Here is a 22,711-nt window from a genome sequence, read left to right as displayed (position 1 = left end):
GAAACAGAAATGTCTTGGCTTGAAGAATCATAAGCTGATAACTGATGTGGTAACAAGATGGAACAGTGCATACGACATGGTCGAGAGGTTCTTGGAACAACAACATGCAGTCTGTGCCACCTTGCTGTCTCCAGAAGTCAGAAGAGGAGAGTCCGATCTCTGCACTCTAAACGAAACAGATGTGTCAAATGCAGAGGACGCCGTGAGTGCATTAAAGCCAATGAAGGATGCAACCATGCTGATGTCAGAAGAGCGCAATCCAACAGTTTCTCTCATTGCCCCTATAAATGCACAACTTCTCCAGAGCATGACAGACACGATGGGAGACACACCCATGATCCATGAGATCAAGAATTCTATTAGAACAGATCTCCAGAAGAGGTACAGCAGTGAGGCCGAGAAGAAGATCCTTCATACAGCCTCTGCACTGGATCCTCGCTTTAAGGGACTGCCTTTCATCCTCACAGATGAAGAAAGATTGGAGATATTTAAAGGAGTCACTGAGGAAGCTGCATCCTTGGAGGTAATTAAATTAATTTGAAGAATTCCATCATGTTTCTTCTTGAAACGACAGTAGCACTACCACGCTTCTGAATCTGATGCGGTGCGGGAACTGTACTGTCCGTTTCCTGTGCTTTTTCATCACCCCATCAGAATCAAAGGCATTGACATTTGTGTTTTTACTTATTGTTTTTTTTCCGTTTCTTTTTTGTTCAAACACAGATTACATCAGATGAGAGTGAGAGGACACAAGAGGATCATCAAGTGCCTAGAAGAAAAGGAACTCTGGAAGAAGAGGACAGTTCACCCATCGAAGACAACCATTCTCCATCTCCACCATCTCCTCCCAAAAAGGCCAGATCGCTGCTCGTGAGTTTGCTGGGACAGTCTTTCACTGACACTGAAGGTACAATAGAACCCAAAAAGACCCCCTATGCCAAGGCTGAAGAGGAAATGGAAAACTATTGTAAAGCCCCACCTCTGCCTCTCACTGAGGACCCTTTGAACTGGTGGCGTGAGCATGAGGTCATATTTCCCCTCCTTTCTCGGCTGTCAAAGCAATACTTGTGTATCCCAGGTACAAGCGTGTCTGCAGAGCGGGTTTTCTCCACTGCAGGAGATGTGGTAACTGCAAAAAGAAGCGCCCTCAAACCAGACCATGTAGATCAATTGGTGTTCTTACAGAAAAATCTACATGTTCCCAAATGCTGAGCAGTGTTTTTAATTTTATAGATTTTGTTTATAGCATTGTCTCTGCCACTGAAATTTTTTATTTCTCTGTCTCCCCTGCCAGACTCCCCTTTTCCCTTCCCCTCCCCTTTTCCCTTCCCCTCCCCTTTTCCCTTCCCCTTTTCCCTTCCCCTCCCCTTTTCCCCCTTCCCCTTCCCTTTTCCCTTCCCTTTCCCTTCCCTTTCCCTTCCCTTTCCCTCCCCTTTCCCTCCCCTTTTCCCTTTCCCTCCCCTTTTCCCTTTCCCCTTTCCCTCCCCTTTTCCCTTTCCCTCTCCCTCCCCTTTTTCCCTCTCTCTCCTCCTTTCCTTTTTTTCCCTCTCTCCTCCTTCTTTCCTCCCTCTCTCATCATTCTTTCCTTCCTCCCTCTCTCCTCATTCTTTCTTTCTTTCTTTCTTTCTTTCCTTCCTCCCTCTCTCCTCATTCTTTCTTTCTTTCCTTCCTCCCTCTCTCCTCATTCTTTCCTTCCTCCCTCTCCCTCATTCTTTCCTTCCTCCCTCTCCCTCTTTCCTTCTCCAAGAGAAGGAAAGAAGGGGAGAGAGAGAGAGAAGGAAAGGGGAGAGACTAAAGGAGGAAAGGAGGAGAACTTTTCCTCTCCTCCGGCTCCTAGTCCTACTAGTCCTTTCCTCAATTTTACCTCATTCTTTCTCTCCTTTCTCTTTCTTTTCTTTCTTTCTCTCCTTTTTTCTGTCTTTCTCTATCTCTCTTTCCGTCTCCCTATCTCTCGTTCTGTCTCCCTCTCAGTCTCTCTCTCTCTTTTTACGTTTACCGCTCTCTGTGTCTGTCTCTGTGTCTGTGTGTATGTCTGTGTCTCTGTCTCTGTGTCTGTGTCTCTGTCTGTGTGTATGTCTGTGTCTCTGTCTGTGTGTATGTCTGTGTCTCTGTCTGTGTCTGTGTGTATGTCTGTGTGTATGTCTGTGTCTGTGTCTCTGTCTGTGTCTCTGTCTGTGTCTCTGTCTGTCTCTGTCTGTCTCTGTCTGTCTCTGTCTGTGTCTGTCTCTGTCTGTGTCTGTCTCTGTCTGTGTCTGTCTCTGTCTGTCTCTGTCTGTCTCTGTCTGTGTCTGTCTGTGTCTGTGTCTGTCTCTGTCTGTCTCTGTGTCTGTCTCTGTGTCTGTCTCTGTGTCTGTCTCTGTGTCTGTCTCTGTGTCTGTCTCTGTGTCTGTCTCTGTGTCTGTCTCTGTGTCTGTCTCTGTGTCTGTCTCTGTGTCTGTCTCTGTGTCTGTCTCTGTGTCTGTCTCTGTGTCTGTCTCTGTGTCTGTCTCTGTGTCTGTCTCTGTGTCTGTCTCTGTGTCTGTCTCTGTGTCTGTCTCTGTGTCTGTCTCTGTGTCTGTCTCTGTGTCTGTCTCTGTGTCTGTCTCTGTGTCTGTCTCTGTGTCTGTCTCTGTGTCTGTCTCTGTGTCTGTCTCTGTGTCTGTCTCTGTGTCTGTCTCTGTGTCTGTCTCTGTGTCTGTCTCTGTGTCTGTCTCTGTGTCTGTCTCTGTGTCTGTCTCTGTGTCTGTCTCTGAGTGTCTGTCTCTGTGAGTGTCTGTCTCTGTGAGTGTCTGTCTCTGTGAGTGTCTGTCTCTGTGAGTGTCTGTCTCTGTGAGTGTCTGTCTCTGTGAGTGTCTGTCTCTGTGAGTGTCTGTCTCTGTGAGTGTCTGTCTCTGTGAGTGTCTGTCTCTGTGAGTGTCTGTCTCTGTGAGTGTCTGTCTCTGTGAGTGTCTGTCTCTGTGAGTGTCTGTCTCTGTGAGTGTCTGTCTCTGTGAGTGTCTGTCTCTGTGAGTGTCTGTCTCTGTGAGTGTCTGTCTCTGTGAGTGTCTGTCTCTGTGAGTGTCTGTCTCTGTGAGTGTCTGTCTCTGTGAGTGTCTGTCTCTGTGAGTGTCTGTCTCTGTGAGTGTCTGTCTCTGTGAGTGTCTGTCTCTGTGAGTGTCTGTCTCTGTGAGTGTCTGTCTCTGTGAGTGTCTGTCTCTGTGAGTGTCTGTCTCTGTGAGTGTCTGTCTCTGTGAGTGTCTGTCTCTGTGAGTGTCTGTCTCTGTGAGTGTCTGTCTCTGTGAGTGTCTGTCTCTGTGAGTGTCTGTCTCTGTCTCTGTGTCTGTCTCTGTGTCTGTCTCTGTGTCTGTCTCTGTCTCTGTGTCTGTCTCTGTGTCTGTCTCTGTGTCTGTCTCTGTGTCTGTCTCTGTGTCTGTCTCTGTGTGAGTGTCTGTCTCTGTGAGTGTCTGTCTCTGTGTCTGTGAGTGTCTGTCTCTGTGTCTGTGAGTGTCTGTCTCTGTGTCTGTGAGTGTCTGTCTCTGTGTCTGTGAGTGTCTGTCTCTGTGTCTCTTTCTCCCCCCCTTTCCCTTCCCCCTCCCCCTTTCCCTCTTTCCTCCCCCCCTTCCCCGCCCCCCCCCTTCCCCTTTCCCTCCCCCCCTTTCCCCTTTCCCTCCCCCCCTTTCCCCTTTCCCTCCCCCCCTTTCCCTTTTTCCTCCCCCCCTTTCCCTTTTTCCTCCCCTTTCCCTTTTTCCTCCCCACCCCTCCCTCACGACGAGTTACTCCAACTCCATCCCTGTCATTGTCAACAAGACCAGTTACTTAACGGTTAACGCCAGTTATGCCACTCTCGTCCTCAACGGAACGCACTCAGTCACTGTGACTGACTGACTGGTGGGGTGCCGTCGTGGCACTGGCAGTCAGACTGGCAGTGACCGCCTGCAGGTGACTGGCAGTGGTCGACAGGTCGTGGCAATTGCAAACGATCAATGAATGTAACATTTTGTTATAATATGTATATTTGTAATTGTATAATATCATATATTCTAAGTTCACTGTGATGATTAATCAGAATATATGATATTATTCTAGCTTTTAGCAGCACTGGAGTGGAGAGGAGATGGAGAATGGTTTTCTATTATGCAACTGTCAGTCCGATCCATTTTGTATTTTTACACCGACGTGTTTTTTGGTGTTTTCCCAATGTGTCTGTCATGCTCTGTGAATTTCTGACTCTGTTTAGGGGTTTAACCTTCAACCAAAAGAATTCTGTATTTAATTCCAGACAACTGACGCCCGCCAAGCCACCAGAGGAAGGCAAATCCTTGAAAGAATAAATTGAAACTTAAAACCTGGAGTAAATCTTTATTGGATCACACGAACCAAAAAAAAAACACACCTACCTGACCTCATGTTGTCTGTGGCTGTGCCACATTGCCCGCTTGTCTGTCTGACCTGCTGTGGCCTGCCCTTTACCAATCATTATTCAGTGTCATGTGTGTGTTTTCTTTTTATTTTTGGTATTCTGTGGTGACTGTTTGTGATCCCATAAAGATTTGTCCAAGGTTTTCATATTCAGTTGCCAATTTTTTCGGTCAAGGATTTTCCAGCTTCCTCTAATGGTGGCGTGGCTTGGCTTCAGTTGGTGTATGCGACTATGCGTGGTAGAGTGCAGGTAAAATTTTCTGTTAAGTCACTGTGTGACGACAAGCTTTTCAATTTCTAGCACTGGGGAGAATGGTATTATTTTTTAAGATTGTGTCGGACACAATCTTCAAAAATGTGTCCATTCCATTGAATTTTCTAACTTGATGTACTGTCTATCTTTTGAATGTCAATTTTTAGGGGGGCTCAACTTAAAACCTCAGCCAAATATTCTAAAAGTGTATTTATTTGATTAAAGACAACTGACGCCCGCCAAGCCACCAGAGGAAGGCAAATCATTGAAAGAATAAATTGAAACTTAAAACCTGGAGTAAATCTTTATTGGATCACACAAATACACATTCACACAAACCAAAAAAACACACACCGACCTTCTGACATCATGTCTGACTATGGTGGCTGTGCCACATTGCCCGTCCTGTGGCCTGCCCTTTACCATTATGATTCAGTGAGGAGGATGTGTGTTTATTTTTTTTCTGGTATTCTGTGGTGTGTGTTTGTGATCCCATAAAGATTTGTCCAAGGTTTTCAGATTCAGTTGAAAATTTATTCTGTCAAGGATTTTCCAGCTTCCTCTAATGGTGGCATGGCTTGGCTTCAGTTGATGTATCGTGGTAGAGTGCTCGCTGAGTGCTCAGTGCAGGTAACGTTTTCTGTAAAGTGACAACTCTGAGAGCTTATAGCACTGATCTAGACGTACTACCCATCTGGTGCTGGTGGTGGTGCTGGTGCTGGTGCTGGTGGTGCTGGTGCTGGTGCTGGTGCTGGTGCTGGTGCCAAAACAATCACGGTGAACCAGGAAGTTCTGCAACACAGACAACTTGAACATACTGTGTGACAGACAGTTCCTGACTGGCAAACATCACAGTGAGTGAACCTATAACACAGTCACTGACTGTGTTATAGGTTCACTGACTCACTGTGATGTTTTACAGTCAGGAACTGAAGTGCTCCTTTTTTTGTAGGTACTGTTTAATATTATATAATATATAATATATATTATATGGTAAAACTATTGCAAAACTTATAAACTAACTGCACCAGCCAGGCCAGCACAACAGTTTAATGTTTCAGAGACACTGACAGTACTGTTTTAAATAAATACTGTTGTCTGCTGCACTGTTTTGTTCATTCAGACTTTGCTATATGATATGCAGGGAACTTGGTATGATTTGTTTAAATAGCAGATACAAATAAATATTTTTGTGCAATTTCTGACTGATTGAATTAATTTTTTGATGTAAAATTGAAAAACAAGGGGACTTGGGTAATAATCTTGATGCATCGTGATGCATCGCCGAATCGAATCGAATCGTGGACTTGATAATCGTAATCGCATCGAATCGTGAGACGAGTGAAGATGCGCAGCCCTAATATTCACACAGAATGCAGGACTCGGCCCCGCGTCATTGGATTTGATTGACAGCAGCGGGAGCCAATGGCCGCGCTGCTATCAATCTATCCAATAAAGGGCGGAAACAAATCGGCAGAGAGGAAGAGTGCGTCTCCGCCGAAGGAAAGAACGGGCTCAGGTGAGTAAAACGCTAGGAGGCCGGTCAGTGTAAGAAGTTTTTTCCCCTTAATGCATAGGATGCATTAAGGTGAAAAAACATGAGAGTTTACAACCTCTTTAAGGCTGGCAGCAGATTGGCCTCTAAAAACTTGGCAGTGCCTAATAATGCTCAAGTGGAGAGCCATTGAGCATGTGCAGAGCAGGGCGAGACAGTGTATTATTGCATTTTAAACAGTATAGACAATTATTTTTAATGTTCTACATAGCTACCGTGTTTCCCTGAAAATAAGCCCGGGTCTTATAATCATTTTGGCAACAAAAGACACAGTGGGGCTTATTTTCAGGGTAGGTCTTACCATATAATGTGATGTTTTCTCTCTCCCTGCCCGACAGGAATCCCCAGTGGGAACGGAGTTGAAATGCTTGTAAAATCCTATAACCCACTCTATTACAGTATTATATAATGTACAATGTGTGTGTTTCTGTAATATAATTGTGCCAAAAACCTTCATTATAGCGCCGCTCTGTGCTTCTGTGACCCACCAGCGCTCTCTTTCCCCACAATTATAATTACAGAAACACACACATTGTACATTATATACTACTTTAAAAGAGTGGATTATAGGATCTTAAACTAGGGCTTATTTTCAGGGTAGGGCTTATATTGCAGCCCTCCTTGAAAATAACGCTAGGTCTTATTTTTGGTGTAGGTCTTATTTTCAGGGAAACACGGTATACCTGTAAAATGGGCCAGCCTGAAGTCATCTATCAAGACTTAGATTTTCTGACTGAAGTTCCACTTTAAGCTGGTTGAGAATATAACTTGTGCTAATGGCACTGCACAAAATTCAGCTCATAGCAAAGCAGTGTTCTTATATTCTCTGTTACACATTTAACCTTTTAAATGCCTTATGTACAGAAGTGGGAACTTGCTTATATTTTTTCTGAATCTAATCAGTAAGCTTACTTGAAGTTCAGTTCATTCAGCTTTACAAGCACCTCTTCACTGATAAACACACCCCAGCATTTTACTCATATAGCTCAATATATAGTGCTTCTCTACTTTATCTCCATATCGGGGACACTAAATCATTCAGATCTGCATCTGGGTGAATGGTGACTGATAAAGACAGCCTGCAGATCACCAGTGGGGTATGCAGTAATGGCTGCAAAGCACCGCTTTGGAGAACCTATCCCTAATTTATCCGTCTGGATTATGAGAGTTGAAGCATACAGCTCTCCTAGGAACAAAGTTCCATGCATTAGTCCTTACTGTATAGAAACTTTTACCATGGATGCATTTTAGCGCATAGGATAACATTAAAAAGCCAATTCACCTGTTTTGAAAAAGTAAGACCGTGTCCCATCTTGTCTTACATAGAAGTTTTCCCCAAGCTTACTTCCTGGTTTGAAGCGTATCATGGCATGATCATGCAGCCCATAGTCTCTGAACAAAACACACCCACCTGGCTTCAGCACCTGCAAGAAAAAGATGTTCCTTAGTTTGGGCTAATACAAAGTGTGCATGACATTTTTATTTATTTTTGTAAATGCAATGTACCTTGTAAATATTACTAATAGCAAGATGCATTTTATCTGGATGGATAGCAGAAAGGACAAAGATTAAGGTGGCGACATCCACGCATTCCGTCGGTACATTCTCCGTTAGATTGTCCTTGGTCAGATCACACTGGAAGGCTTTGCAGGTATTTGTATTGTAAGATGGGTTTTGCTAAGAAAGCAAAAAAGAGACCAAATTAATAAAAAAAAAATCTAACCGTGCAAAACCTGAATGAACAGTTTGGTTCTGACTAGGGTTGTCCCGATACCACTTTTTTAAGACCGAGTACAAGTACCGATACTTTTTTTTAATCTCATGTGACAGCGGCACATGTGTCAGTATGTTTTTTTTTTATCTTTAACAATTTGTTTTTAATTTTTTACATTTAAAAAAATATATATTATTCATAATGCTTTCTTTTTTTTTTTTTAAGGGGGGTGGGGGGGGGGTGGACCGTGTCAGTGTGTTTTTTCTTTCATTTTTTTTATTTTCTACAATCATTTTTTTTTAATCTTTTGTTTTTTTTATTCTTTATTTTTTTATTTATTTTTTCAGCCCTGTTGGGGGGGCTTTGGTGAGATATCAGGGGTCTTAACAGACCTCCGACATCTTCCCTTTGAGACAGGGAAAGGGACTAGGCACACATGTTCCCCTGTCCCTTTCTCAGCAGCATCAGCTGCGCTGAAAATGAATGGAGTGAAGACAGCGTCTTCTCTTCATTCATAAACTGAAACATTTGTAAACACAGGTTACAATGTTTCAGTTATGTGAATGGACAGTCAGTGATCACTGACTCTGTCCATTCGGAGCAGTAAGGAGCCGGATTTACCGCCTCCTACCCCGCTCTCGATCCTGACATTTCCAGGGGGTGGTGGAGGAGCACCGAAGGGGAGAGAAACACGCTGTATACACACGGCGGCATACACGGGATACACACAGCGGCATACACACGGCGGCATACACGGTGGCTTTCAGCTGCTTTAAAATCAACGGTGATCGGTGCTTGTAACTTCCCCACTCACTGATCACCGCCGACAGTACAAGTATCGGGTGAAGCATTGGGAGCATTTGCCCGAGCACAAGTACTCGGGCAAATGCTTGGTATCGATACCGATACTAGTATCGGTATCGGGACAACCTTAGTTCTAACACTGATCTTTATACCTTCTGGAAATGCTTGCGGCAGATAAACTAAAAGGGCAAAGCAAGCAAGAAAAAAAAGAATGTAGCTTCTAAACTATATCGATCTTCACTCCCAGTACATCTGCCTTCAGCCCTGAGGTGTTCTGCTCCGTCCAAAGTTACTCTCTATTAGGCGTCATGCCAGCAATAACGTTTCTGCAGTTTAAAACCCAGAAAAAAGTGGTCCCACAAGCTCCTTATATTGAATCGCAAGTCTAATTTACCCATTATTCTCACCCTAGAGTTCCAAACTCAAAAGGATAAAATGCACAGTTACTTTAAGAGGAGATTAAGTCATATTTGTGTTTAATAAAAGTCCCAGGATCCAGCAATGTGCTCACCCGAGCTACTTGTTCCATCAGTCTTTTGTCCCTAGCTACAGCATCTCAACTGTGGGCACAGCTTGCAGCTTCACAGTCGGGTGTCGCTGTGCTTGTGTGAGCTGCACATTCCAAAATTGTCCCACTGTCTTCTGGGACCTGTATTGTGTCCCAGAGGACTGCACAGGGGGGGTGTCAAAGAGTGAACTTCTGCTCAGATCGCCTAGGTGATCCAAGTGGAAGTGAAAGCAGGTACTTGTCAAAACCAGGTACCCGCTCCCCTTCTGAAAAAAAAGTGGCATTTCCTAAAGAAGGGTGGGGGTGGCATTTGGGGGCTAAGAAGGGCTTAAAGTGGAACTTTTGTGTGAAGCTGCCAAAAGAGAAAAGTTTACTGCAAGACTCATAGTAAGCTACAGTAAAACCTTGGTTTGCGAGCATAATTCGTTCCAGAAACATGCTTGTAATCCAAAGCACTTGTATATCAAAGCATTTTTTTTACAGGGTATAAAAGAGAAGAGAGGCACCTCTAAGTGTAACAATAAGTTGCTAAATGTTGTACCTTCATTAAATGTAACCATATTGCTACACTTAGAGGCTCCTCTCTTTTTTTTTTAACTCAGTTGTGACCTGACGCTACTCTTATATCAAGACATCGCTTGTATATCAAGGCAGAATGTATTACAACATTTTGCTTGTCTTGCAAAACTCTCTCAAACCAAGGTTTTACTGTACATTGTTATGTATTAGATTAACATGCAGTGCAATCAATGCAGAACTGCATGTGACGCTTGTAAAAAGCTGAGTGGCTTTTGCCAACACCTTCTGAGATGTGTGAGCATACATACAGCATCATTAGTAGGCCACGATCTACCGCTAGGAAGAAGATGCTGACTCAAGCCGAGATCATATTCAAGCTGGAGGCATCAAAGGCTGAGACGCTGCAAACGCAAGCTATGCACTGGTACGGTTACTAACCTTGTTGGCAATTGGGTTATGTAAAATGATTTACATTGTTGTCTTCCGTTTCAGTAGTATGTTGTTCTTTTATATAATCAAGTGTTAGTCCCACTTTTGATTTGACTATTTGGCAAGTATTGAAAACAAACTGCATATAATACAATGCATCTCCATACATACAGGAAACAAATATCTTAATGCAAAAAAACACTATCCAGATACATTTACAGAATCACTAAATACAGTATATTATTCCAAAATGCCACAGAGTTCCGAATCCTCATCAATATAGAATAGCAACAAGACTATTAAAAAACATACAATACTGGGAAAAGTCAGTGAATACAAACCTTCACAAAGTCCACAGCTCTAGGAGAAAAGTCGCAGGCATACACAAACAGACGTGGATCCTCTTCTAGGAGAGGAAACAAACAGTTTCCAACACCACAGCCCGCTTCTAGGATAGTTAGCCTTTGGTTCTCAAACTGGAATGAAAAACATGCCACACAGTAGATCATCATACACTGCTGAAATATAATGGAAAGTCACAACTTTATATGGGAAGAGGCATTACAGAAGGAATTTTGCGATTTTGTCAAATCCCACTTCTGTCCAAAATACAGAACAATCTGTGTTATTCTATACATCTTTTATTAATAACATTTTGTTGATACCTACTGACCAATTAATATGTAGTAGCTATACAGTCTATATATACACTGTATAAAGCAAGAACGGCTAACCTTTTTTTCTAGCAACAACCCCCCCCCCACCCTTCCCTTTTTTAGACAGTATGTCTCTGCTTACTGACTCTCTCTGCACTGCTTGCCACTTCCTGTACAGGGACCATCACCTATTGGGCATCAGTGCAGAGTGGCAGCAGGAGACCAGGTGCTGGGACACACTCTGCCTTTCTGCAACCAGCACTATACAGGCATACCCCACTTTACGTACTCTTACTTACATTGTCATCCATGGGACATCTTGGTCAGCTTGACATGGCACTGCTCCCAGTTTTTAACATTGTTGTCTATGGGAAATCTTGGTCAGCTTGACATGGCACTGCTCCAGAACCACAAGTGACAGGGAAACTAAACTTGGGGAGCACTAGGAGGGGACCCAGGACTAAAAAATATCCCATTTTGGGGTCGGCCAGCTTGCCTAGGTAATCTACCATGTCAAAGTCATGGTAGTCAGGGTAATTTTGGATGGATAACGATAAGGTGTTGAAAGATTCCACATTCCTTGACTATAGAACAAATTCTAGAGTCAAACTGGGTCCCCAAGTTTGGTGTCCCTGTCACTTAGGGAGCAGTGCCATGTCAAGCCGACCAAGATTTCCCATAGAGCTAGTGTATTTACATGCATTGAGAAGTGAAAAAAAAAAAAAAATGAATTGATTCACTTTAAGTACATTTTTTTTTTTACATACATACCCTGGTCCCATTGTGTACTTAAAAGTGGGGTATGTCTGCAATGAGGCAGAGTGGCATTGAGATGACAGGTGCTGGGGTGCTCTCCAAGTTCCTTTTTATCTAATATTGTCAAGTGGAGTCATCTCCAGCTGAGAGTATTTCTTACACAATACCATCAGAGAGAGTGATGTGGGAAGTGGTGTTAACAGCATTGCCACAGACCACCAAAGAAGGAGGTATGGATGGGTGGCTGTTAACAGCAATGCCACTGTGAGAGTTAACAGTATTGCCACTTACCATCAATGTAGAAAGTAAGAGGGGGGGGGGGGGGTTTGAAATAGTACTGCCCAGAGCTTTTTTTCTCAGAAAATAGGTGCAAGAACTCAACCACGACCCCATTCAGATTTCAAAAATGGTAGAAGGGTCTTAAAGGGGCATTAAATACCAGGATTGCATTACATACAGAGTGCAGAGTTCAGGGGGGTTACACACAGAGTGCAGAGCTGTCACTTGTAAACACAGAAACCAGACCCAAGTTCCCCCTGAAAAAAAGCCCTGGTACTGCCAATGTAAATATTATTGCAGTCACTGAAACCATATCACTTCAGAATTTTTATTTTGTCATACGAGAAAAATAAATACAAAATCTGCTGTTCTGCTGAGTGCTCCATCACTAAACCCTGAATGCACTCCTTACAAAACACTTTAGTCCAAGATTCACCCATCGTGGCCCTGCATGAAGGACAATTCTTCCTGAAGCTGTGTGGCGACTTGGATTTTTCCAAGACTATAAATGCCTGTCCCTGCACTACCTCATCAGCGCTCCTACAGAGCACCACCCAGAGTGCCCGCCCTCCAGCCCTCCTCTGGTCCTCCTCCAGACCCTTCGTTTTTACTTTCAAGAATGCATCCAGCTTCTTCCCAGCAGAAATAAGGGGGGTGCACGGTGATGCAAGGGAGAGTGGGGGACTCAACTTCTGTTGGTGGGGTGGCTCTTGACATCTAATGTAAGGGGAGGGGATGCGCTGGACATCTAATCTTAGATACAACCGGCCCTTTTGAGGGCAACCATAATGCTGATGCGGCCCACAATGAAATTGAGTTTGACACCCTTGCTCTATAACATACCTTTTTACAAGTCTCTTTGGCTGGTTTTGCCAACATCATGGGTCATATCTGCCCTTTTCTTCTGCCAGCATTGGGTGGATTCTAAATGTTGCAGGAGTCAAATAAATACAAGATGCTGTTCTCTGCAGCATACTCCCGTGGGTCCAGGACAGGAGGTGGAGGCTTAAATCCCAACTCTGGGCACAAAAAACCTTTACAGTGAAGCCTCCCACGCAGCATTGGTTAAACACCTGTCAAGTCTCACTGCAAGGGTATTTTGTTTTGCCTGGATTTCAGCTTTAACACCCTTGGAGCACCAAAAAATGGGCTGACTGAGGCTTGGTGTCATTCAATGCATGGCATCTCTGAGTGGGCGAGTCTGCATGGGACACCACCAGATAGGAGGCGAGTATAGCAGCTGTAGCTGTTTATTTTTATGTTTTTAATTCATTACAGACTGCCAGGGAACCAATTCCATTCTTAATTTCTTAAGCTGAGCTTTAACTACAGTAGAAAAAAGTAAAGCATAGTGTGTATCTTCTTACACACATGCACCTTTATTAGTCTGTAAGATCACTCTGCTATTTCCTGGGCCAGTATTACTGCGGTTTAAATCTGTTCACTGGACAGAAGTAATGAAGCCTTCAATGTCTGAAGGCTCTAAGATGACATAGAAAGCCGATTTGCCAAAAAAGATAAAATACTAAATCAAGAATTACATGTGTCACCTGTCTGGCCATGCAAAAAAATGTGTGTAAATCACAAGACTGGCTGTACAGAACTATGAATCCTTTGACCGGTAAAACCGTATATACCGACTTCCTCAGGTTTTGCTTTAACAACCACAGTGTTGGTAGGAGCACATCCATTTTTGGATGGATAAGGTGTTGAAAGATTCCACATTCCTTGACTATAGAACAAATTCTACAGTCAAACTAAAACAATTATCTATTCATGCCTTCATATCTTTATGTGTTCACAATACTGAAAGAGCTGTACTTACCTCCCTACACGCTTTGAGTTCCTCAAACTCCCTTGTGGTCCAATGTCTGTCCTTAAAAAAGTTAGTGCTATTTCTTTTATAGAACAAGTCCCAGTTCTTCTGTGCATCCGTTTCTAGTTTCAGTCTCTTAAACTCGGATACCAGAACGCCATCATTTTGCAGCTTTTGCGCCACTTCAGGGCTAACACTCATCACTTGGTCAGCTTTCTTCTGAAATTGTACTTCTGCTGCAGAGGGTATTTCACAGATAGAGCCATTCTTTCCTGCAGAGGTATCCCCATCCGAGGCACAGGAATCCATGCGTTACAACTACAGTGTGGACCTATATATAAAAAAAAAAAAAAAAAAAAAAAAAAAACTTATATCAGGATCCCAATATTTTTCTAAATTCAATTATTTTTTCAACAGATCACAAAATAAAATTTTTCTAATAATTCTAAAATACAAATAGCTGGATTCAGAGATCGTTACGCCGTCGTATCAGTAGATACGCCGACGTAACTCTGAATCTGCGCCGTCGTAAGTTTAAGTGTGTTTTTAAACCTATCTAAGATACGACGGCCTGCGCCGTCGTATCTTAGGTGCAATATTTACGCTGGCCGCTAGGTGACGCTTCCGTTGAGTTTGGCGTAGAATATGTAAAAGCCTAGATACGCCGATTAACGAACGTACGTGCGCCCGTCGCAGTAAAGATACGTTGTTTACGTAAGGCGTTTTCTGGCGTAAAGTTATTCCAACAAATAGCTGGCCTAGTCAATGTCAAGTATGGCCGTCGTTCCCGCGTCAAAATTTGACATTTTTACGTAGTTTGCGTAAGTCGTCCGTGAATGGTGCTGGACGTCATTTACGTTCACGTCGAAACCAATACGTCCTTGCTGCGTACTTTGGAGCAATGCACACTGGGATATGTACACGGATGGCGCATGCGCCGTTCGTAAAAAAAACGTCAATCACGTCGGGTCACCATTCATTTACATAAAACACGCCCCCCATCCTCATTTGAATTAGGCACGCTTACGCCGGCCACATTTATGCTACGCCGCCGTAAGTTAGGAGGAAATTGCTTTGTGAATACAGTACTTGCCTATCTAACTTACGGCGGCGTAGCGTAAATACGATACGCTACGCCGCCGGAAAGATACGCGCCCCTACCTGAATTTAGCTAAAAATCAATTCTTTTAGTCAGTATTTAACACAAATTGCTATAGGAGGTTTCAACTTCAATAGAAGGCCATGTTAGACTTAAAACCCATATAAAGCCTAAATACAGATTAAAAAAAAAACAGTTTAAATATTTATATGGAAGTTTTTTGCTTGTCAATGGATTTGTATTTCTGTCTAGATTTTGTAGATCTTAAAGCTGAAGTCCAGGCCAACCTTAAGGCTCCATTCACATCTAGGCGGACGAAATCGCGGTACAAATAGCGGCATTTTGTACCACGATTTGCGGCGACAAAACGCCGGTTTTGTCTGCCTATATGTGCCCCAGATTGACCCCCCTCTATGGAGATGCTTCCCATCTCCTAGCCGAACGCCGAAAGTCGCCTGGAAAAAAGGTCCGGGACCTTTTTTCAGGCGGCAGGCGTTCGGCGTGGAGATGTGAACCATCTCCATAGAGGGAAATGTGTTTCCAGCCCTCTAGCGGCAGCGGCATAGCGCTACAGGCGTAAAAACGCCTAGATGTGAATGCGGGCTAAAGAGCACTACCGAAATGCTTAAAATGGAGGGAGCTTATTTACCTGCTAAAGATTTATGACTGTGCCCTAGCCTAAGGCCCCTTTCACACAGGGCAGTGGAGGTGCGGTGGCGGTATAGTGGCGCAATTTTTAGCACCGATATACCGTCGTATTTACCGTGATATTCGGCCGCTAGCAATGCGGTTTTAACCCCCGCTAGCGGCCGAAAAAGGGTTAATGCCGAGGCAGAGGCGCATTGACGGAGTTTTACCGCGGTTTCCCATTGATTTCAATGGGAAGGAGCGGTAAACACCCCACTCCTATACCGCTCCAAAGATTCGGTCCTGCTAGCGCACCGCTTCAGTGTGAAAGCCTTCGGGCTTTCACACTGAAGACTGCAGGGCACGATTTTTTCAGGCGGTATAGCAGCGCTACTTTTAGCGCTAAACCGCCTGAAAAACGTGTCAGTGTGAAAGGGGCCTAAGATTTTCTCACCCCTATCAGGCAGCACAGTCAGACTGGTGACCTTACTTTCTGTACTTGCAGTTATTCAATAAAGATAGGTCACATCATCTCCAGCCTGTGCCTAGACAGTGATGGAGCAGCAACATCCCTCTGCTCACACTGCTCTCTAAAGCCTCATACACATGATCGGATTTTCAGCGGACAAAGCGTAGGACTTTTGTCCGAAGGGCGTTGGCCAGGAACTTGTCTTGCATACCAAACGGCAAAGAATTGTCGGCCAACAAGCACAAAACTACGTGGTTTTTCAGCTCTTTAGCACCACCCTTTTGGGAACTTCTGCTTAGCATATCCCACACCCACCTAAAAACTGTCCCCAAGCCACCCCCATCAAATCATTCTCTGCAGCCATTACCCTTTTTACCACCCTCCCCTCCCTTTACAATGTAAGCTAGGGCTGCAACCAACGATTATTTTCATAATCGATTAGTTGGCCGATTATTGTTTCAATTAATCGGTTAATAACTTAAAAAAAAAAAATAATAATAATTGGATGCAAACGTCTCCCATAGGAAACCATGTAAATGAACTGTAGTGCGTTTCTGCAAAGAGCACCAAAAACACAGAGGCGTGACCCAGGCCTGAGATGTTTAGTAACATATAGATTTAGTGAGAGGTTTAGTAATAAAGGGGTTTAAAAAAAAAATGGGAGTACAAAAAGAGCAAACAATCGCTACTGTAAGCGGTTCATTTTTTACTGTGGGACCGTGAAAGTAATATTTACAGTAGCGATTTGCTCTTTCTGTATTATAAAGGGCTAATTTTAGTTTTTAACCCCATTATGTTACTGGACGATTAATCGATTAGTTGTTTCGGCCCTAATGTAAGCTCCATGAGCAGGGCCCTCCTGTACCTTCTGTATTGAACTGAACTGTGATTATGCTGTCTCCCCTCTACATTGTTAAGCGCTCTGTAAACTGTTGGCACTATATAAATGGTGTAGAATAATAAAATAATAATGTTGTTATGGTGAGCATTGCTTCTGAGCAGGTGCGTTTGTACTTTGGAGCTTTGTCCAACGGACTTGTGTACACGCGATCGGAAAATCCGACAATTTTGAAGCATGCCATCCCACATTTGTCCATGGAAAATCCGACAACAATTGTCCGATGGAGCATTCGGATTTTCCGCAAACAGCCTGTCATCACACAATTTCCGTCGGAAAATCCGATCGTGTGTGCGAGGCTTGATGCAACATATTAGACAGTTTTTCTCTGGCCATTACACATAATAAATAGTTTTAATGAAACCAATGAAAGAAATCTATCATGATCTTGTTTTATTAGTATTTATTTTATTTTATTTATGCTGCAAAAAGACCAAAAGAAGATGATCTACTGTGTTGGTTTAGAAATTTTAGGTAAGTATCAATTAACAGTGCAAGTCAGGGGGATCTGGACACTTATTTCAGCGTCAGAATTATTATTATACACGATTTATATAGCGCCAACAGTTTACACAGCACTTTACAATGTAGAGGGGGGACAGTACAGTTTAATACAAAAAAGGTACAGGAGGGCCCTGCTCGTAGAGCTGACATTCTAAAGCCCTGTACACACGGTAGGACTTTTGGCCAACCAACTTCAAAATCTGCAACTTTTCAAATTTGTCCGACCGTGTGTACGCTCCATCAGACCAACTTTTTCTGGTTTCATCCAACAAAAAGTTGGGTCTGCGAACGGACCAACTTTTCGGCAACAAAAGTCCGATGGTGCTTTGTGTGACCGTGTGTACAGCAATCCAACCAACTTTTGGACAAAGTGCAAATACGAATGCTCAAAACCAATGTTAAAAGCAAAAAACAATAGCAGAAGTTAACCAAAGGGTGGCGGTAAAGAGCAGAAAAGAGCAAAAAAAACCACATGATGTTAGGAAACTTTTGGAAAAGTTTGCAGAAAAGTCTGACTGTGTGTATGCTATGGGTGTGGCAGGACAAATCAATTAGGACAAAAATCCAAGGGAAATTTTGTTGGATGTCCTACCGTGTGTATGAGCCTTTAGAGGGGGGTGGGGGTGGTACAAAAGGTAATGGCTGCAGAGAAAGGATTTGATGGGGGTGGCTCGGGGACAGTTGTTAGGTGCTTGTGGGATAGGCTTCCCTGAATAAATGAGTTTTTATGGATCTCTCAAAAGGTAAACCGGGTAGGGGCTGATCGGACCTACCGGGATAGGGAGTCAGAATTGAACCGCTTGCCAACCAGCCGCCGTCATTATAGTGAGGCAGGTTGGCACGGCAGCATTAATCACTGTAGGTGTATGTTGGCCGCTTTAAGAGCGATAGGAGGAGCACATGCTTGCGGCACGATGCCAAAGCCAATGCGCGTGGCCGCAATCGATCCTCAGAGAGCCAGAACAGGGATCTGTCAATATAAACAGACAGATCCCCGTTCTGGCAGGGGAGTAGAGTGGGATTGTCTGTTCCTAGTGATCAGAAACAGAGATCTCTCTCCTCCTCCTGGCAGTACACACCTCCCTAGGGAACAAATAAACCCCTTGATCGCCCCCTAGTTTTAACCCCTTCCCTGCCAAAGACATTATACAGTGATCAGTGGCTAATTTTAGCTCTGATCGTTGTATGTTACTGGTTCCAAAAAAAAAAGTCTGATCTGTCCCACAAAAAAATAAAAATAAAAAAAATAAAAATATCGCAGATCGATGCCATTACTAATATATATATATATATATATATATATATATATATATATAAATAAATCTATCCCCTATTTTGTAGACCCTGTACATTTTGTGCAAACCAATCAATATACGCACAGCCCCATTGGATGTGCCACCACAGCTGCCAGTCAGTGCCCACCTCAGTGCCCAGCAGTAACACCTGTCAAAACCTCATCAGTTCTGCCCATCAGTGCCACCTGTCAATGCCAATCAGTACCGCCCATAAGTGCCCAACACAGCCGCCTGTCAGTGCTCATTAATTCTACATATCAGTGCCAGCCAGTGAAGGAGAAAACATTTTATAACAAAAAAAGATTGAGGTCTATAGTTTGTTTTTTGTTTTGTTTTTTTGCTAAACAAACACACAACATAGTGGTGATCGAATACCACCAAAAGAAAGCTTGCGGGAAGAAAATACAATTTTTGTTTCAAAGTGTGACAGCACCGAAAGCTAAAAATTGTCCTGGGCAGGAAAGGGGTAAAAGTGCCCAGTATTGAAGTGGAAAATGAATATGAATTTATCTCTGGTACCTTTTCAAACCGACGGGGTCCTGGAACTCCTCCTCCAGTGGCCCAGATTTGCTATCATGGGCAGAGCGGGACATCCATGTAGATTATTTTGCATGTGGCCAGATATGTACGAGTGCTAACAATTTTTTTTAACCTGCCCACTAGATGGTGCTTTTCCATTTTTAGACACACACAGTTGCAGTGTGGGAAAAACACACTGCAATCCTGTTCAAATCGCATGGAATTCTATACAGTGCAATTTGCACCAATCTTTTTTTGTATTGACGCAAATCGCACAGCAAAGTATCAATGCTTGGTATCGACGAGTACTTGACCAAAAGTATCGGTACTCCTACTTGCTGCTAAAAAAAACTGTATTGGTGCAACCCTACATTTAACCCTTTGATTGCCCTGGATGTAATCAGTTACCATCCACTGTCATTAGTACAGTGACAGTGCATATTTGTAGAACGGATCACTGCATTAGTGTCATTGGTTCCCACAAAGTGTGAGACTGCCTGCCATACTATCGCCGCCATTACTAGTATACATTAAAAAAAAAAAAAAAAAAAAATCATAGTATATATCCCATAGCTTGTAGACGCTATAATGTTTGTGTAAACTAATCAATACAATACATATTGGCCTACATTTACGAAGAAATTTTAGTTTTTTTTATTGAATATGTTTTATTATTATAGAGGATTTATATATAGTGCCAATAGTTAGCACAGTACTTTCAAAATTAAGGCAGACATTACAGTTACAATTTGGTATAAGAGGAATCAGAGGGCCCTGCTCATTAGAGCTTACAATCTAAAAAAGGAGGGTCAATTGATACAAAAGGTAATAGCTGTGAGGGATGAGCTGATGGAGGAAGTAAAACAGTGTATTAGTTAGAAGCAGGATAGGCTTCTTTAAAGGGAAGAGTTTTCAGGGATCGTCTAAAGATAGATAGATTAGGGGACAGTCAGACAGATTGGGGTAGGGAGCTCCAAAGGATGGGAGAAGCTCTGGAGAAATCCTGGAGGCGAGCATGGGAGGAGGTGACAAGGGAGCTAGAGAGCAGGACGGAAGAGAGTGGCTTGGTTGGTATTTTGCTACTAGGTTAGTGATGGCTAAGGATGAGCCCCGGCGTGTTCGCATAGAACACGTGCAGAGCCCGCCAGGAAGTCTGCACGGCGCTGCGCTAATAACAGCCAGGGAGACATTTCACGATCCCTGCAGCCGAGCATCGGGACAATGTCTCCCTGGCTGCAATTAGCACAGAGCCGTGCACACTTCCTGGCGGGCTCTGCACGTGTTCTATGCGAACACGCCAGAGCTCATCCTTAGTGATGGCTTTGTAAATTAATGTTAGCACTTTGAATCTTATTCGTTGGGTGAGTGGAAGCCAGTGAAGGGATTGGCAGAGAGGGGTGGAGGACACTGAATGGTTGGTAAGGTGGATGAGTCTTGCAGTAGCATTTATTATGGATTGAAGGGGGGATATAGTCTGTGTAAAGGTAATCCAATGAGGAGGGAGTTGCAGTAGTTGAGGAGAGAATAACCAAGGAGTGAATTAGAAGCTTGGTGGTGCATACCCATGCCGTCCCTTCAAAGCTCCGAGCCACGGCCCGTGACTCATATGCACATGTGCGGGAGTGATGTCATCGCGGCGGGAGTGAGGTCATCACGGCGCGACCAGACGGCTGGAGGAAGCAAACCCTTAGGGCCCTTTCACACTGGTGTGTTTTTGCGGTAAAAATAGCGCTATTAAAACGCTCCCCATGCCCCCTCCATTGAAATGAATTAAAAACCGCTGTAAAAAGGCGGTAAAAACGGAGCGTTAAAATCGCGGCAAAACACCGCGATTTTAATTCATTTCAATGGAGAGGGGCATGGGGAGCGTTTTAACAGCGCTATTTTTACCGCAAAAATGCGGCAAAAACGCACCAGTGTGAAAGGGGCCCTAAAAGAAGACTAGGTGAAGATGGAACCACCTTCAACAGTGACAGCACAGCGCTGGAAGGCTTCAGGGGGTTGTAAAGGTACAGTTTTTTTTCACCTTAATGCATTCTATGCATTAAGGTGAAAAAACATCCGAGGATTAGCGTCCCCCCCATTTACTTAACTGACCTCTCGAAAGTCCTGCGCCTTGAACGCGCTGGCTTCTCGGCTCATTCATTGGTTGATTGAAAACAGCGCAGCCATTGGCTCGCGCTGCCATCACATCCAGCGACGCGGGGTGGGGCCGAGTAAGAAAAAAAAAATGCAATAAAACTATCCCCTATTTTGTAGACGCTATACCTTTCGTGCAAACCAATCAATATACGCATATTGCGGTTTATTGTTTTTGCTAAAAATATGTAGAAGAATACGTAGCGGCCTAAACTGAGGAAAAACGTGTATATATATATATATATATATATATATATATATATATATATATATATATATATATAAGATTTTTATTTGGGGATATTTTAGCAAAAAATATTGAATTTTTTTTCAAAACTGTCATTCTATTTTTGGTTATAGCGCAAAAAATAAAAAAACGCAGATGTGATCAAATACCACCAAAAGAAAGCTCCAATTTGTTAAAAAAAAAAACAAAAAAAACAAAGGGGGACGTCAATTTTGTTTGGGAGCCACGTCGCACAATTGTCAGTTAAAGCGGCGCAATGCCGAATCGCAAAAAGTCCTCTGGCAAGGAAGGGGGTAAATTTTTCCGGGGCTGAAGTTGTTAAAAAAAAATTGCCTTTAGTGTTCCTTTCATTCTAATGTATTTTCTCACAGGGCTTAAAATGAAAATAAATTCGGTTTACTCCTGCTTTAATATGTTGTGGATTATGGGAAGAAGCCCACGCTAAACCCAAGACAAGACTGCTAACCACTTCCTCCATGCTGCCCTAAACATTAACAACTCAATAAGCAGACATACCTAGATTCCCACACCGCTGTCACGAAGAAGCATGGCACTGAACTCGTTCATAGGTGTGTTCGCCAAGGACAGCTCTTCAGAACCCCGGGTGGCAGGAACAGCTGACAAAATACTATGCCTATCGCAACACTAAAGCGCATGCAGCAGGGGAACCAATTACCATCTACACTGTTCCCCCCGGAATATTATTCGTGCCGTACAGACCATGCGTCACCTGGGTAACTGCAGACCAATGGGAAAGCCAACGCTGCGCATGCTCGCCTCGCTGGGGAAATAGCGCGTAGCTTGTTGACGTGATTATTTGCATACTGCTCGGTAATAACGGACTCCATAGTAATGAACGGGACGCCCCCACCACCGCCATTGGACCGGGAGGAACACACGCTGCGATTAGGAGAGAGCTTTGAGAAAAGGCCGCGCTCCTCCTTCCACACAGTACGATGTGAGTACCGGGGAGTGACGTGCTCGGCTTAGACCAATCCCAGGCCTTGTTTACTGATTGACGTCATGTGTTCTTCTAATGACCGCTCTAATGTCCATTGTCCATACATGACAGGGAGCCGAGCTTAGCCTTTGTGTTGTGTCCATAGATGACAATGAGCCGGGGTTTGCCATCCTATTGTGTCATGACCTCTCCATAGGTGACAATGAGCCCCATTGGGGGGCCCGGGAGCTACAAGTTCGGGCCCCTTAAGATAGAAACTCAATTATATGACAAATAAAAAAGGGAAA

General features: G+C 43.6%; 2 protein-coding genes across 2 annotated transcripts in view; one reads left to right on the top strand and one right to left on the bottom strand.

Annotated features, from left to right (window-relative positions):
• The window catches only part of METTL6 (methyltransferase like 6), a 36,897-nt gene extending 14,702 nt beyond the window's left edge, over nt 1–22,195 (bottom strand). Inside the window, exons 1-5 of the mRNA XM_040353056.1 lie at nt 21,980–22,195; nt 13,676–13,997; nt 10,501–10,635; nt 7,692–7,862; nt 7,468–7,609 (exon numbers count right to left, since the gene is read on the bottom strand). Of these exons, the coding sequence (XP_040208990.1) occupies nt 7,468–7,609; nt 7,692–7,862; nt 10,501–10,635; nt 13,676–13,975 (748 nt within the window). The 5' untranslated portion in view covers nt 13,976–13,997; nt 21,980–22,195. The remainder of the gene's footprint in view (nt 1–7,467; nt 7,610–7,691; nt 7,863–10,500; nt 10,636–13,675; nt 13,998–21,979) is intronic.
• Nucleotides 22,196–22,211: 16 nt separating this feature from the next.
• The window catches only part of EAF1 (ELL associated factor 1), a 40,918-nt gene continuing 40,418 nt past the window's right edge, over nt 22,212–22,711 (top strand). The window contains exon 1 of the mRNA XM_040353057.1: nt 22,212–22,421. Within this exon, the coding sequence (XP_040208991.1) occupies nt 22,316–22,421 (106 nt within the window). The 5' untranslated portion in view covers nt 22,212–22,315. The remainder of the gene's footprint in view (nt 22,422–22,711) is intronic.

This window comes from Rana temporaria, chromosome 5 (assembly GCF_905171775.1).
Source record: "Rana temporaria chromosome 5, aRanTem1.1, whole genome shotgun sequence".
Taxonomy (NCBI): domain Eukaryota; kingdom Metazoa; phylum Chordata; class Amphibia; order Anura; family Ranidae; genus Rana; species Rana temporaria.
This window is presented reverse-complemented; position numbering and strand designations above follow the sequence as displayed.